The sequence below is a fragment of the Molothrus ater genome, chromosome 1 (assembly GCF_012460135.2).
Source record: "Molothrus ater isolate BHLD 08-10-18 breed brown headed cowbird chromosome 1, BPBGC_Mater_1.1, whole genome shotgun sequence".
NCBI classification, from domain to species: Eukaryota; Metazoa; Chordata; class Aves; order Passeriformes; family Icteridae; genus Molothrus; species Molothrus ater.
This window is the reverse complement of record NC_050478.2, coordinates 70,901,782-70,915,626: the sequence shown is the minus strand read 5'-3', so window position 1 is coordinate 70,915,626 and position 13,845 is coordinate 70,901,782. Positions and strand designations below refer to the sequence as shown.

The following is a 13,845-nucleotide window of genomic DNA, read 5'->3' as shown; positions in this document are numbered from 1 at the left end:
AAAGGGATACCTGAGATTCTTCAGGCACAATTTGTTTTAATGCAGAATATTCCCATTATCCTGCTGGCAGTGCTGCTCCCATCATCCTGGCACACGGGAGTGGCAGCACACCACGCAGAAGAGGCAAAGACAAGTGAGTAGGGGCATGACCTTTGCAAGTCAACTTTGTTGCCAAACCTGCTGTATGGCGGAAACATATCCCCAGTCTCACATGAAAGGCCTTTATGCACAGCCTTTAAACAACAGACAGTAACCTTCCTGCAAGATATTTACAAGGGAATTAATGGGAGATGACTAACCTCGTGAAGAGCTGATACCAAAAATGTTGGAATCTCTTGGGTCACTTCAAATGCGCCAGTCATGCTATTTAGGGCATTATGTAAAATCATCACATTCAAGTCACTGTGTTGGCTGCAGCTTAATGAATCCCCATTAATCCATCTCTATCAGTAGTGATGAATACTGTACCTTGAGGAGTTGTGGAGCTCTGAAACAAAAAGGGCTTAAGACGCCATATGAGGAAGAAAGATAAAAAGAAATAATTACAAGGAAGGATTTATAAAGTTCTGGAAGAGAATCTTTTAGAGCATTAATATCTAACAGGCAGCAAAGCTCCTTTTCTTTAAAAAAGCAACAAACAAAACAAATAGCTTAAAATGGAAGAGTTGAAGACACAGTAAGAGGATTAGTGTATGGTGTTGCTGAGTCTACTGGCAATTACAAAGTCTGGCTTTGCAAATAGTATCAACACAAATTAAATGCAAAATTTGTAAAATAGTGGTTTAATTTTAACACAGTATTTAACATAACACTAGAATGTATAACATAGACCTGTAATCAATCCAGGTATAACAAAGCTGAAGTTCTTTTTCCTCATGTTTGTCCCTCTGCATGTGGCTTTCAGCTGTACAGTTAACTCATGATCAGCTGCTCATTGCCTTGAACTGCAGCAGAGGTGCTGCTGTTTCCTTTCTTTCTTCATGTGACGGAAGCAAGAGGTTTGTGCTGCAGAAGAGATTCCAAAATTTGCTAAGGAGACTGCACCTCCCGACTGTTTAACTGCAATGCTAACAGAGCCCAGCCTGTGCATGTCACAACGGGAAACATTTGTGTAATCAAAGGATCTCCACACCACACCGCTGCTGCTGGCTTAGGAAAACCCTGCCTTGCTGAAAGCAATACAGGTTACCTCTACAAGAAAGGAAATTCAAGCGGCCAAGTACTGCACGTGAGAATCACCGTCACTTGGACAACATCACAGCTGGATTCTGCACCCGCCTCCAACCCCTCTGCCCAGAGGGAGATGGGACAGGACTCCAGCTTACCAAGAAGGAAGTGTCAAAGCCTGGCACTTCACTTTCAGAACATGGGGACCTGATTTGTCCTATCACCTTTAGAGGAGTCTAATGTATAGCCAAGAAGGTCCTTGCCTCTTTTCTCCTCTCTCTGTATTATGAAAATATTTACACTTGTTCTCATTTGTGACGTGCTTTGAAGTGCACTGCTGAAGAACATGTAGTAGTGTTGATATTACTTGTATGGAAGTGGTTTTGGAATCAGAAACACAGATCAAACCTTGCTGAAAACTATTTAGGGAGTTGTAGGTACAAATAACTTCCTGGGTCATAAGAATCCAGTGTTACTGAATGTTTAAACAAAAAGGCAACTGTAAGATCACTTACAGCCTCTAAATTATATTTCAGGCATTGAGTAATGGAAACTCCCTGTTCAAGAATAGTTCTTAATTATATCCTCAATATAAGAACACTTTTAAAAGTAAACATTTCCCTGAATTAGCACCATCTTAAATACCTTACTACCCTGAAGGCCCTACATGCCAAGATGAGCACAACTGCATGGAACATACACACACTACTATGCTCAAGTTCACAGCTGGAGCAGCAATCAGCATAAAATTTCAGTTCTTTGTTATCTGTATATCCAATTGGTTCCTACAGCTGTGGCAATTGCAAATATGAATGAGGAGCACAGGTGCATACCTAGCATTTTGAAAAATGACATTAATCCCTACTGATAAAATATTATTTTGAGAACAGTTTCCATATGACAACATTCAATTTCTCTTTAGAAAGAAGGTTATTCTTACTACATTGTTTAATTTGAAATGGTCCCTTTGCTGATCCATCTCCTGGTCTCTGAATTACACATACAGTGGCAAATGTCTTTTGTTTCAGCATTTTGACATTGAAATAAGTCTCTTGCTTTGTCATCTGTAGAAAAATTCTCCCTTACTACAAAAACAGACTGCTAAAGAAGAGAGCTGAGTAAGATCCCTAACACTCTGCAGGGTTGAAGGACAGTAAATTCTTTCTTCCTAAGCTCCCTCTCCACCTTCACGTGTTAACTGGAATCACTAAAGTGATTCATACCTTTTTGAAACACAGATGAACATTTAGCAGCATCACTGAAGATGACTTATAGCAGAGAAAGTATAAATATAATCTTTCCCACACTAGCATTTCTCAGCACTCAGCTTTTGATCCAGAACTGACTTGTCAGTCAATTTTTCTGTAGTCAAGGACTGGGGATTAAGCAATTTCTATTTAATGATGGCATATTATTTTGCAATGATATCTTTGAAAACAAAACTGAAACTTGGTATTCACTGTGTATTTGATATAACTAAAACAAATCCCTTTGAGTATAGTTCATGGTAAAACTGAGCCTACAAAAGCTGTTTACTATCCCACTGCAGCAGACATTTCTGAAAAATTAGACAGAACAAATAAGCCATCATTGAATTGTCTATTCACTATAATTATTAACTATAGCTAAACCAAGATGTTACCAGAAATGAAAGGGTATAATGCTAACAAAGAAGAGAAAGGAACAGAACCAGCAGCAATATGAATCAAAGCTGGACCTGGTCCTTTCTTCTACATTCATAATGAAAGAGTAAGGAAAACCACAGACATCAGCTGATGTCCATAATCTGTCCCTTCCCTTGCAGAAACATCTAATAACAGCACAGTGTATCCCTGAGGGCTTTAAAGGAATCTGTGAGAACGGGGGGAGGCAGATTTCAGAAGAGGCTGAGCAGGAATTAACACAGTCCAAGCACCACTGCAGTTACTCAGTCAGCTCCAGGGCTGTGTGTGCAGCCTGATGTCTCCTGCTGTAGCAGCAGCAGAAACATAGACAGGGAAGACCACAACAGTTCCAGCCTCTGTGAGAATTTCAGATAAAGTCTGGTAACTCTGGACACAAAACTGTCCTCAAAAGTCTTCCTGTGGCTTCAAGACCTTCTGGCATTTTCCTGCACTTATGTGTGAGAGTGTATAATTTGTTCATTCAGTATAAAAAGTTTTGGTTTTATCTCGGATAAATTATTTCTTATTCCCTCATTTTTTGTTGCCAACTCCTGTAATCAGAAAACTCCTCCTCAAGATCGCCTGAGTCTAGTCAGAAAACTGCAGATTGCAAACCACCCTGTTTCATTTTACCTGTCTCCCAAACAGCTGCCATCAATCCAACTTTAGAAAAGGGAATGTGTATTTCACCCTTCCACTTCCTCCTGCCAAACATCAATTTCACAAACTCCATTCCCATGTCTGACAACAGCAGCTAATCCCTATCAAAATTCACAATTTCAGGAGAGTTTAAGAGTATATATGAGATACCAGGAAATGGAAAATAGCAGAGCTTTCTCATAAGCTGGAGAATTCAATTTAAATACGCATATACTTAGAGATTTCAAGCACACTTCCCCGCACAATGCAAAAATAATCAGGCTGGGTACTGCTAGCATTTGGAGGTGCTAGGCCACTACAGAAACTGTCTCCTTCATATTCAGCAAAGTATGAAAATCAACCCCATGCTCTCTTTTCTTCTCACAGCTCAGCTCAGGGCTGACAGGATGCCAGGAGCCTCACTGCAGCCTTCTGCTCCTGAACAAATGTCATGGGGCAGAGATAAATCCAACAACTTCCCCACTCCCTCTGGACTTTAGTACAGCTACTTTGTGCTTTAATTGCATAAAGCCATTCATGAGTAAGGCTGCTGGCAGTGGTGAGTTAGCCTGGCAGGAGGGAGAGCAGGGTCAGCTCAGTCCCCGGCCACTTCTCCGAGCTGTATCACAGACGGCGGCTGCCCCGTGCGGACTCGTGGGGAAAATCCAGAGCTGTGGCTATGCCAGTCCACCCCATGGAGGATCTGGCCCAAGGCTGTCCAAATGACCTTAACTGCGTGTTCCTACACTGTGGGATTTATCTCCTCAGAGGACACAACAAGACTGTGTTTAAGTCTACCCAAGAGAGAAGACAAAGCCTGCCAGGGAATACTGTTGCTGCTCCTAAGCACCTTGGGGTACAGGCTCTGGAGCAAAAAAAAAAAAACAAACCCACAGCTATTTGAGTCAAAGGGCAATGCAATGCTGGCATGTGAGCAAGTGTGCATAGACTACCCAAGTGTAAAATTCAGGCTGCAAACTGGGAGGAATGTCCCAACACGGAGGACAGGGTGGCCCCGGGACAGTCTTTCAGTTAGGGCAGAGGACAAATCAGCTGAGCTCAGTTCAAACTGATGCTCAGCTTGTTTATCTGCTGTGTTAGGGGGACCTCACTAATATGGAGGATGTGGCATCTCCAGCCACAAGGGAGAAAACTGGAAGCCCCAGGAGATGTCTCTTTGGTTCTGTGTTCTGGACTTTTCCTATGTGGATGAACATTCAGATATTTGAACAGTTGAGAAAGGTAGATCTTATCTCTTGCCACTCCCACTAAAGAAGAGAAGGGCTGGAAACTGTTTGCTAGAAACATTTCAAGTATCATCATTAACAATAATGTCCCTAGAGCTTGCTGTCTCCTTCTGAGTGTGTGTGTCTTGTGTGTGTGTGTTTTTGCATGTAGAACATTTCTCTCACGCATTTAAATCAGGGGCACCTCCTGTAACCTCTGTGAAGTAGGTGGCACAAGGGTGGTGCAAAGCAGTGGAAATAAATCAAAATATATCAAACAGCCAAAACCAGAGCCCATCTACTCAGTTCTGACTTCTGCTGAGTGTTGCCACTGCCAGAGGAGGTTTTGGGCACCAGTTTAAGTCTTTTAATGGCCAAGTGCTGCTGTCATCTTCTGTCAGTTTGTGCTCTTGAATTCCAAAGAAGCTCCTGCTGGTGATTGCAGCTCTAGATACAGCTCTGCATGAACTTCACAATCAGAACAGTTAATTTTTAGATTGTTCTGTTCAGAAAGTGGGTGGTTTTCACACACAGTAAACATCAGCTTTATTGTTAAAAAACATTAAAAAGGCAGCTACATGATTCCATTGTAAGTTCTTTACTGTGCCCTGTTTCGTCTGCTTCTCTGTGGTATGAACACATTAACGTGGAAGTGTAGAGAAATGTTTTATTAGGAGAGGTAAACCTTAATTTTCTTATGGTTCTGGTTTATTTCGGTGTTCATATATTACACATGCGCGCTAAAAAGACCGACCAGCTAAAAATAATGTTTCGCTAAGAGTTTATCTCAGGATGCTTAGTGATGATTTATCTCCCCTGATATTGACATAACTGGTCAATTGCCCAGAACTCCGAACTTATTGCAGCCTATTGTGTTTTTCATGAGTATCTGGCAAGATGCTTCACTGTGATTTTACAAAATGTATTAAAAAGGAGAGATCTCAGGCAGTTACAGCCCCATCCAGCCGGCATTACTCAGCTAAAACATCTCCACGAGCGTAAGAGATTTCTCTGAATTCCATAGTACGGTGTCCCTGCAGTATAAAAACTCACATGTTTACACTGCTAATTGAATGTGTCTGATTTTCCTTTTCAGTGATTTGTTTTAAATCATGGGACCTGGTTTGTTTTTGTTTTTTTTTTTAATGTTTCTATCTAATGGCTACTTCTCAGCGACCTTCTACAAGTAGGCATCTTAGGTAAGTTTAGTCCCTGAAATACAATGTCAGACTAATGGCACTGACACCTTCTCTGTGCCTACTCTCAAAGCAGCTCTTCTTACGGTATGTGCGTGCATATAAACGTACATGTTTCCACCCACATTTCCATGTCTCTCTCCATCTTGGATCTGGAAAAATCATCTCCCTTTTCAGAGGGGAAGACTGCCTGGGCTCAGTGCTCCGGCTCTGCGCCGAGGCAGCCAACGGGGAGAACACGTCGGGCTGGGCAGAACGGGACGAACGCGCTCACTGGACCTGCCAGAGCCGCCGACCAGACCCAAGGAACACAAACACGGAGCGCGGGACAAAGTCCTGGAATAATTTTGAGACGGATTCAGCCCCGCGCCGTGAAGGAGCGCCGACACCGACGGTGGGCTGCAACCTCCCGCCCGCGCTCCCGCCCGGAGCCTGCGCGGCCCCCGAGAAGCCGCGGGACTGCCGGGACTTGCGGCCATCGCGGGACTACAGCTCCCAGCGGCCCCGGCCGGTGCGCGGGGACCGCTGGGAGTCACGCTGTGTTTATCGGCGAGGCTCCGCCCCGCCGCGCGAGCGGTGGCGTCACCCTCGCGAGCCTCCCTCGCTCCCCGTGGGCTGGTTAATATTCATGAGCCGCGCGCGCGCGGGAGCGGCGGACGGCGGCGGGATCGCTCGCTCCTCGCCCGCCTGCCTCCCTCCCTAATGGCGCTGGCGACAGCCGGGCAGCGGGACTGAGCCAGGCACCGGCGGAATGCTTCCCGCGGCTGCTACGTAATCGCCCCCCACCCCCGGGACGCGGCGCCGCGTTCCGCTCGCCCCCCCCGCGCCGCGCCGAGCGGCGCTCCCAGCAGGGCGGCGGCGGCATCCCCGGCCCCGCGGCGATGGAGCCCGCGCAGCAGCGAGCGGCAGAAGCCCCGGCGGCGGGAAGCGGGCGGGGAGACCCGGAGAGCGGCTCCCCGGGCAGGAGGAGTCAGGCGGAGAGCGGCGCGGAGCCGTCGGGCGGCGGCGGGCAGCTGGACGGCAAAGCAGCCGGCGGCCAGCGGCGGAGGCGAGGGGGAGCCGGCGGCTTCGCTCCTCCCGCGGCACTGGCGGCCAGCGGGACTCCGGCGGCCCCCGGCGGGGCCGGCAGCGCTAACTCCCTGCTCCTGCGGCGGGGGAGGTTGAAGAGGAACCTCTCCGCCGCCTCCCCCTCTGCCGGAGGCGCCCCGGCCCCCTCGCTGGGCACCCGCAGCTTGGACAGGAAGGCGCTGCTGCTGCTGAAGCCGCCCCGGCAGCTGCAGCCCCTGCAGCCGCCGGAGCGGGACTGGGTGCGGCGGGACCTGCAGCGGGGCTGCGTCCACGTCTACGAGCGGCACATGAACTGCTACCTGCGCCCGGTGCTCTGCACCCTGGAGACCACGGCGGCCGAGGTAGCCGCCCGGCTGCAGCAGCTCGGCCACCGGGGCGGCAGCAGCGTGGTGCGAGTGCTGGGCAAGGCGGGCGCGCCGCCGCCGCAACCCCCGCCCGAGCCGCCGGCGGGCCCCGCCGAGGCGCCGCCCGAGCCCGCGGCCGAGGGGCTGCGGCCGCAGCTGGACGAGAAGCCCAGGAGCCGGCGGGGGATGCGGAGCGGGCTGTCCGGAGGAGGCTGCGGGGAAGCGGCGCGGCCCGACCGCCTGCCGCTGTGCAGCGGCGCTGAGGAGAGCGACTTGGCCGGCGGCCGGCCGAGCCCGGCGCCCTCCGACTTGAGCCCCGGGGCGCCGCCGGCCGAACTGTACCTTGCCGGGCCGCCGCTTTCCTGCCCCTCCCTGCTGGGGGAGCTGGGGCCGGCCGGCTCCGACACCGAGAGCTTCAGTCCCAGCGCCGAGAGCGTCTCCGACCGGCTGGACCCCTACAGCAGCGGCGGCGGCGGTGGCTCGTCCTCTTCGGACGAGCTGGAGGTGGAGCCGGCGCCCCCCGACGGGGTGGAAGAAGCAGGTGCGGGGCCGGGCCAGGGCCCCCCCTGCCCGGAGGAGCTGCCCCCGGGGCGGGCAGTGGGGGTGCCGGCGGGCGCGGCCGGCGGGCGGGAGCAGCCAGCGGGGCCGCCCGCCCTGTATGTACAGCTGCACGGGGAGACCAGCCGGCGGCTGGAGGCCCACGAGAAGCCGCTGCAGATCCAGAACGACTACCTCTCCCAGCTGGGCTTCCGGGACCTGTGGCGGGTGCAGGAGGAGGGCATGGACTCGGAGACCGGCTGCCTCATCCGCTTCTACGCCGGTGAGTGGGGCTGGGGGGCGATCGTGGGGAAGGGGAGGGAGCCGCGCCCACCGCCCCGGCTGTTGGCGCGGCGGGCACCGGGGTGAGCGGAGGGCGAGCGGGCGGCTGGGCGCTGCTCCTCCGCCGGGCCGTCCCCTGTCACGGGGAAGGTGGCCCGGGGCCGTCCCTTGTCACGGGGAGGGCGGCCCGCGGGTGTCTCCGCGCCGCGCCTGGGAGGGGCCGTGCCGGGAGGTCCCCGGCGGCGGCGGGAAGCGCTCCTCGAGCCGGCTGCCGGGAGAAGCCGCGGTGTCAGCGGCGCTCAGGCTGCTCCATCCAGCCCTGTGCCCGGGGCTGCCTCCCCTTCTTTCAGCGCCTCGGCAATGGAGGTCGCGCTTGTGTTGTTTTCCTGTTCCCAGCAGCGGCACTGAGCGTTCGAGGTTAAATCAGCCTTAATCTACTACTGCTTTCCCTAGTGACGGGGAATTGCATCGGTGCCGCTGCCGGGCACGGGAGGTCGAAGGTTCGTTCCACATGTTTGCGGGATGCCGGCAGCTGGCTCACGGTTTAGTGGAGCTGTGTGCTCGCTCCGGGGAACACCGAGCCCGCCCCATGGCGGAGCCGAGGGCACGGCCGGCTCGCTCCCAAAGGGGGAATGCCCGCAGTTCTTGCTCCTGAAATAGGTTACCACAGTACGGTGGCTGCCTGAGCTGAGAGCGGTGCATGCCTGCGAACAAGATCCTGCGATTGGCTTTCTGCGTTGTTGGCATCAGTTTTTCCCGTTAGAGTGGTGGGAGTTCACTGAGAGACTGAGGGCAGCAAGCGAGAGAAGTAGGGAAGCACAGGTCATGGTCTTTGGAAGCGGGGTGGTCAAAACCTTTATAATGAAAAGGGAGAAGCTTTGTAATGCAGCTTTGCTGTTACAACATACAGTACAGAATTTGGAGAGTGTTGGGTGGAAAAGTTAGCTCCCACGTTGTAATTATGCAACCTTCTGCAGTTTTAGGGAGGTTTAAAAATACCTTGTGTGTCAGTTGAGTTGGTTTGTGTAAAAGACTTACTGTGATCTCGGAACTTCTTGGGTTTTAACTATCCTGTACACCTCTTCAAAAAGAAGACATTGTTTAATGTCCAAGTATGCATTCAGACACCTTGTCAGTTTTCCTGTGAAACAGGTAAATGTGATATCCCAAGATGAGGTCATGCTAGCAAAGTAGCACATGCCATCCATCCCCTTGCTGGGTTGGTTGAGCAGAATGGTCCTTCAATGAACCGTGAGAATTCAGTGCTTTAACTTTGAAAAATAGAGAGCTTCTTTTCTCGAGTGAATTCCACTGAATGTCAGACGGAGTCGGTAATGGTGGGATGGGAAGGAGAACAGTACGCTGGATAAGTGCCCTTTTTTATTGAGAAGAGAATGTGGGAGTGGTGGAAAGTGGTCAATTCAGCTTTTCTTCAGATTTTTCTGATTGTACAATGACCGTGGCGCATAACGAGTGCAAAAGTAGCATTTGTTAAAGGAATTGACAGAAATAGGTTAGATGCATTGGGGTTAGAAAGTAGCTTAAAATACTTTTTTTTCAGATCATGATTGTGGTCTTTTGTATTTCTTTGCCTGCTCTTGAGGATGGAAGTCAGCAGGTGATACTGGGAGGGATGTTGCTTCCTTTATTTCCAGTCCACCCCACCATTAAATGGGGATGCACACACGTGTTTTAAACTGGGACAGCTGTGTGCCTCCTTTTCTAACAGGATGCGTTCTAAAGAAAACACAATCAGGAAACACAGCAAAGTCTTACACACAGTTAAGCCTGTTTGCATGTAGTTTTAATGCATTAAATGATTAATTATACATGCTAAATGAGGATGTTCCAGCTTTGTTTTATTTCAGTGTCTCAACTTGACTGCTAATGTAGCTCGTACATTTTAGACTTCCTTGTACAAAACTACTGGATAGAAGGATATTTCTGTGAGCATACATAGGATTAAATTAATGCAAATTTCTTACGCAAGTTCATATGCTAACAAGTATGCCTCTGTACTTCAAAAGTGCAGCGTTTTTTGAAATCCTTATCTCTTTGAGGAGATCTGTGATCAACATCTAAAACACCTGTGATCAGGTGCTTGTAACAGAAAGGTTGCAGCATTTAAGGTACCAGGCCAGCCAAAAAACAGCTAAGAAAATATTACTGACACATAATTATACTGATTTTATGTAACTGTCTTGGCAAGTTATCTCTGCTTCCTTATTTTATACAAACAAGATGAAAGGGAGGGAAGGAGAGACACTTAAAAAGAATACACACCAAATTACGCTGGAAAAGGGAGTGATTTTTTTGGCCCCAAAGTTAAGTGTTTTGCTTAGGAGAAATACCTTTTTAATAAATGATCCTCCAGGATCATACCCTAAGGAAAGCTTTAAAACAGTGATTTCCTGTTTGCCTAGGACTTCGTTGATTTAAGTGGCCTGGCTTGTCCCAGTGGATAGAGAACCACTAGCATCTCTATCCCTGTAATTTCCTGCAAGCTATCTCAGTAGGATTTGGTGATACTTGTCTTTTACTGATGTGAACTGATCTAAACCTAGGTTGGATTTATTGCATTGCTTCTAAAAGGAATTCTTTCACCTAATCCCCCTGGAGTAGGGAGAGAAGAAGAGAGCAAAGTGATGACTTTGGGTTGTTTTATTTTATTTCTGAGGCGAGACAATTTTAAGACTGGAAGATGATTGTACTGAAACTTACCATTACAAATTCCACACAAGACAATACAGCAAATAGTTCTAGTGATTGCTGTAGGTTGGTAATTTCTCCTGTTGTGGAATCTGGAAAACACAGATTAAAAAATTATTGCTAGGAGAACTGCAGAGAATTAGATTTTTCTGCTATGACAAAACAGTTTTCTTAATAAATAGCAGTCCACAAATATTCTGTAAATGAAATATCTGGTCTTTTAAAAACCCTCAAAACCAAAATGGGACACTAAGAACGTAAAAGTGCTTCCTGTACATTGCCTTGGTTTGTTTCAGAATGTGGTTAGTGCATGTTTATTCTGGTGTCTCCTCTCATTTTCTTCCTTAAGAGTGTGAATGTGCTTGATTTCATCAGTGTCTTGACTCCTAAGCATTAAATGGATAATACCTCTGCTAAAACAAAATCCCTTACAGCTTTAAGGGGCTGATCCTACTTGTAACATCAATTTGAGCAAAACTGGGTACTAGTGATTGGTCAGGCATGTCAGTTTTTCTCTCTGTTGAAATCTACCTTAACAAAAGATAATGTCCTCAAAGTTTGAAATACTTAATCTCTATTTAAAAGGCCATGGTTAAATAGCTCTCTGCTGAGATACTGTGTGACGGAGTTATGGAACTGTGTAAGAATCCATAGTGCAATTACAGTTGTGATATTGTCTCTGGGAGACCGATTAGGTCAGACTTCCTAAACTATTCCTAAAACCTCAAGAGTGGCTGTGATCCAGAAGGCTTCTTGCAAACAAGTTCTAGTATTCCTTATTGCTTTGCAAAAATAATTGTTGTTGCAGTAGCCTTGATGTTCCAGTAATTTGCATGTGGAAGGAAAACCAGACTAATACAACAGTCTCATTAAAAGCTGCAAAACTGCTTATTTGTTTTAGATCAAAAATAAGCATGGAATTATATGCAGTGCTGTGTTCTGGAGCTTCTGCATGGCAAGAAGCGTGAGTAATATGATCCTGGTCTTGGAGACTGGTTCAGTACAATGGGTGTTTGAGGCTTTTTTGTTTCAGTGCTGAAAGGTAATGTTTCTGATTCTGGCTCTTGGCCACCATTAAATTCTCTGCCCCCTGATGTGACATAGGGCTTCTGCACCTGCCTGTGTCATCAAATATATCAATTTTTCAGTAGGTGACTGCCTATAGGCAGAATACTAAGAAATGCCAGATGTAATTAAGGGTGTTAATTTTGCATCTGGCTGTCAGATGTTATTTGAGAAGAGATCCTTTTAGCTCACGTGGCCTTTTAGAAAGCTGTGAAGAAAAATGAATCTAGCTTGGTCTTGAAGTATAAGTGATGCTGTTCTGTCCAGTGAAGAAAAAGGGGGAAGATCTTGTGTCAGGATCGGTTGCAGTGCTCTGAGCAATTGCATTTGCTTGCCTTCTTTAAAAAATGTACACCTTGTAGTTGGGGTCATACTGAGACTTCCAGCTAGATGGATGGAAACACGGTTTTAGATGCTTAGTTTAGAAGGTGCCAGACGCCTGGCAGTGCAGAGCTTTGTGGAATGTGTTGAATTGCTGGCTGCTGTTTATGCTACTTGGTGAATAACTCAGTTCAGCTATTTAATACGTTGATAAACTTGATTTAAGGTGACTAAGTGCCGTTATGGGGGGAAGCATGCCAGAGACACTCTTTTTATTATTGAGTGTGGGAGAGCAGTTGTGCCCTAAAGAGTTGCTTTTGGAGCACTTGACATAGTTCTGACATCTCGTATCTTTAACATGAAAGGAATTAATTCGCATTAATGTGAATGGATGTCTTTTTTGCAGGTGTGATTGGACAGGAGAGGTCTCCATGAACTTGTCTGAAACTGAAAGGAAAAACAACCTCTGCCTAGGACTGCTATGATCCTAATTTTTTTTTTTCTTCCTAACGTGACTCGGATGAACATTCTTTACCTTGTAATCATTTATGTGTTGGCATGTCCTGCAGAGAGAAGTAATACCTAAAATTTTCCTCTTTGGGAAACTCACTTTTCAACTACATAGCAGTTTATATCTGGGCTTGGTCCATGTTGGTCCCAAGATAATGACATTTCTAGTCCTGTTCTGCAGGAGAGTTTAAAATGGTTGCATTGCCTTTGGCTGGCTCCACCTGTGCATAGCCGTTTGCTTATCATGTGTTGGAATGGGGTCTTTCTGAGGTAGGCAGCTTTCAGGGGGCTCTGGGCTCCTACAAAGGAGGAGCCATGCAGATAATGCTGGAATGCTGGTGCAGCCACAGCTGAGCTTTGGTATGTGACAGCTGTTAAGTACAATGGTCTTTGCAACTTTTAAATTCTGTTGTACTCCTGGCTGGCATCCATAACTTAAGTACGTGTTAAGTACCGACTCGGGAGATTTTAGTGTGATGTACATAGCAGTTACTATGTATACTGAATATGTAGTACCTAATTTGGTACATCCAGGAGCTGAATTTCTTCACTGCTGCAGCACAGAACATGGCATTCTTTCTCCTTTCTTTTCTCTTAATGTATTTTGATACTGTCACTGTATTGTCACAATTTTTACCAGTTATTCCTCCCCCCCTTTTTTTTAATGGTATGAACATCCTCTTGATGATGGAATAGCTGATATACCTAAGAGCCCTTCTCTAATTAAAGCATCCATCTGTTCTATTAGTACACTGACAGATTGCTATGCATCTAAAGCGCTACATGGTTCTTGGGAAGGTACTACTTAATAGTACGAAAAAAAAGGATTAATTCGATCCAGTGTTAGCAACTGGTGTGTGCTTCTTAACTATCAAAACCTACTTTGATAGTTAAAAAAATCTCTTTATAAAACAATATAAAGAGGTATTTATTTGTTATTTAAGTGGTCCTGTAGAAGACAGGCAAGTATAAGATAACCTGCCTGAGCAGGTCAATTTGGAAAAATATATGCATACAGAATTCCACAGAACTTTAGAGATGGAAATCCTGGAGACTGCTGCTTCTTATACTCAGCTTTCTAATTTGGAGGGAGCCTGTGCCTCACATACTTACAGCT

General features: G+C 47.4%; 1 protein-coding gene across 1 annotated transcript in view; it reads left to right on the top strand.

Annotated features, from left to right (window-relative positions):
- Positions 1-6,671: 6,671 nt before the first annotated feature.
- PHLPP1 (PH domain and leucine rich repeat protein phosphatase 1) overlaps positions 6,672-13,845 on the top strand; it is a 136,174-nt gene continuing 129,000 nt past the window's right edge. Inside the window, 1 exon segment of the mRNA XM_036404987.2 lies at positions 6,672-8,124. Coding sequence (XP_036260880.1) covers positions 6,774-8,124 — 1,351 coding nt within the window. The 5' untranslated portion in view covers positions 6,672-6,773.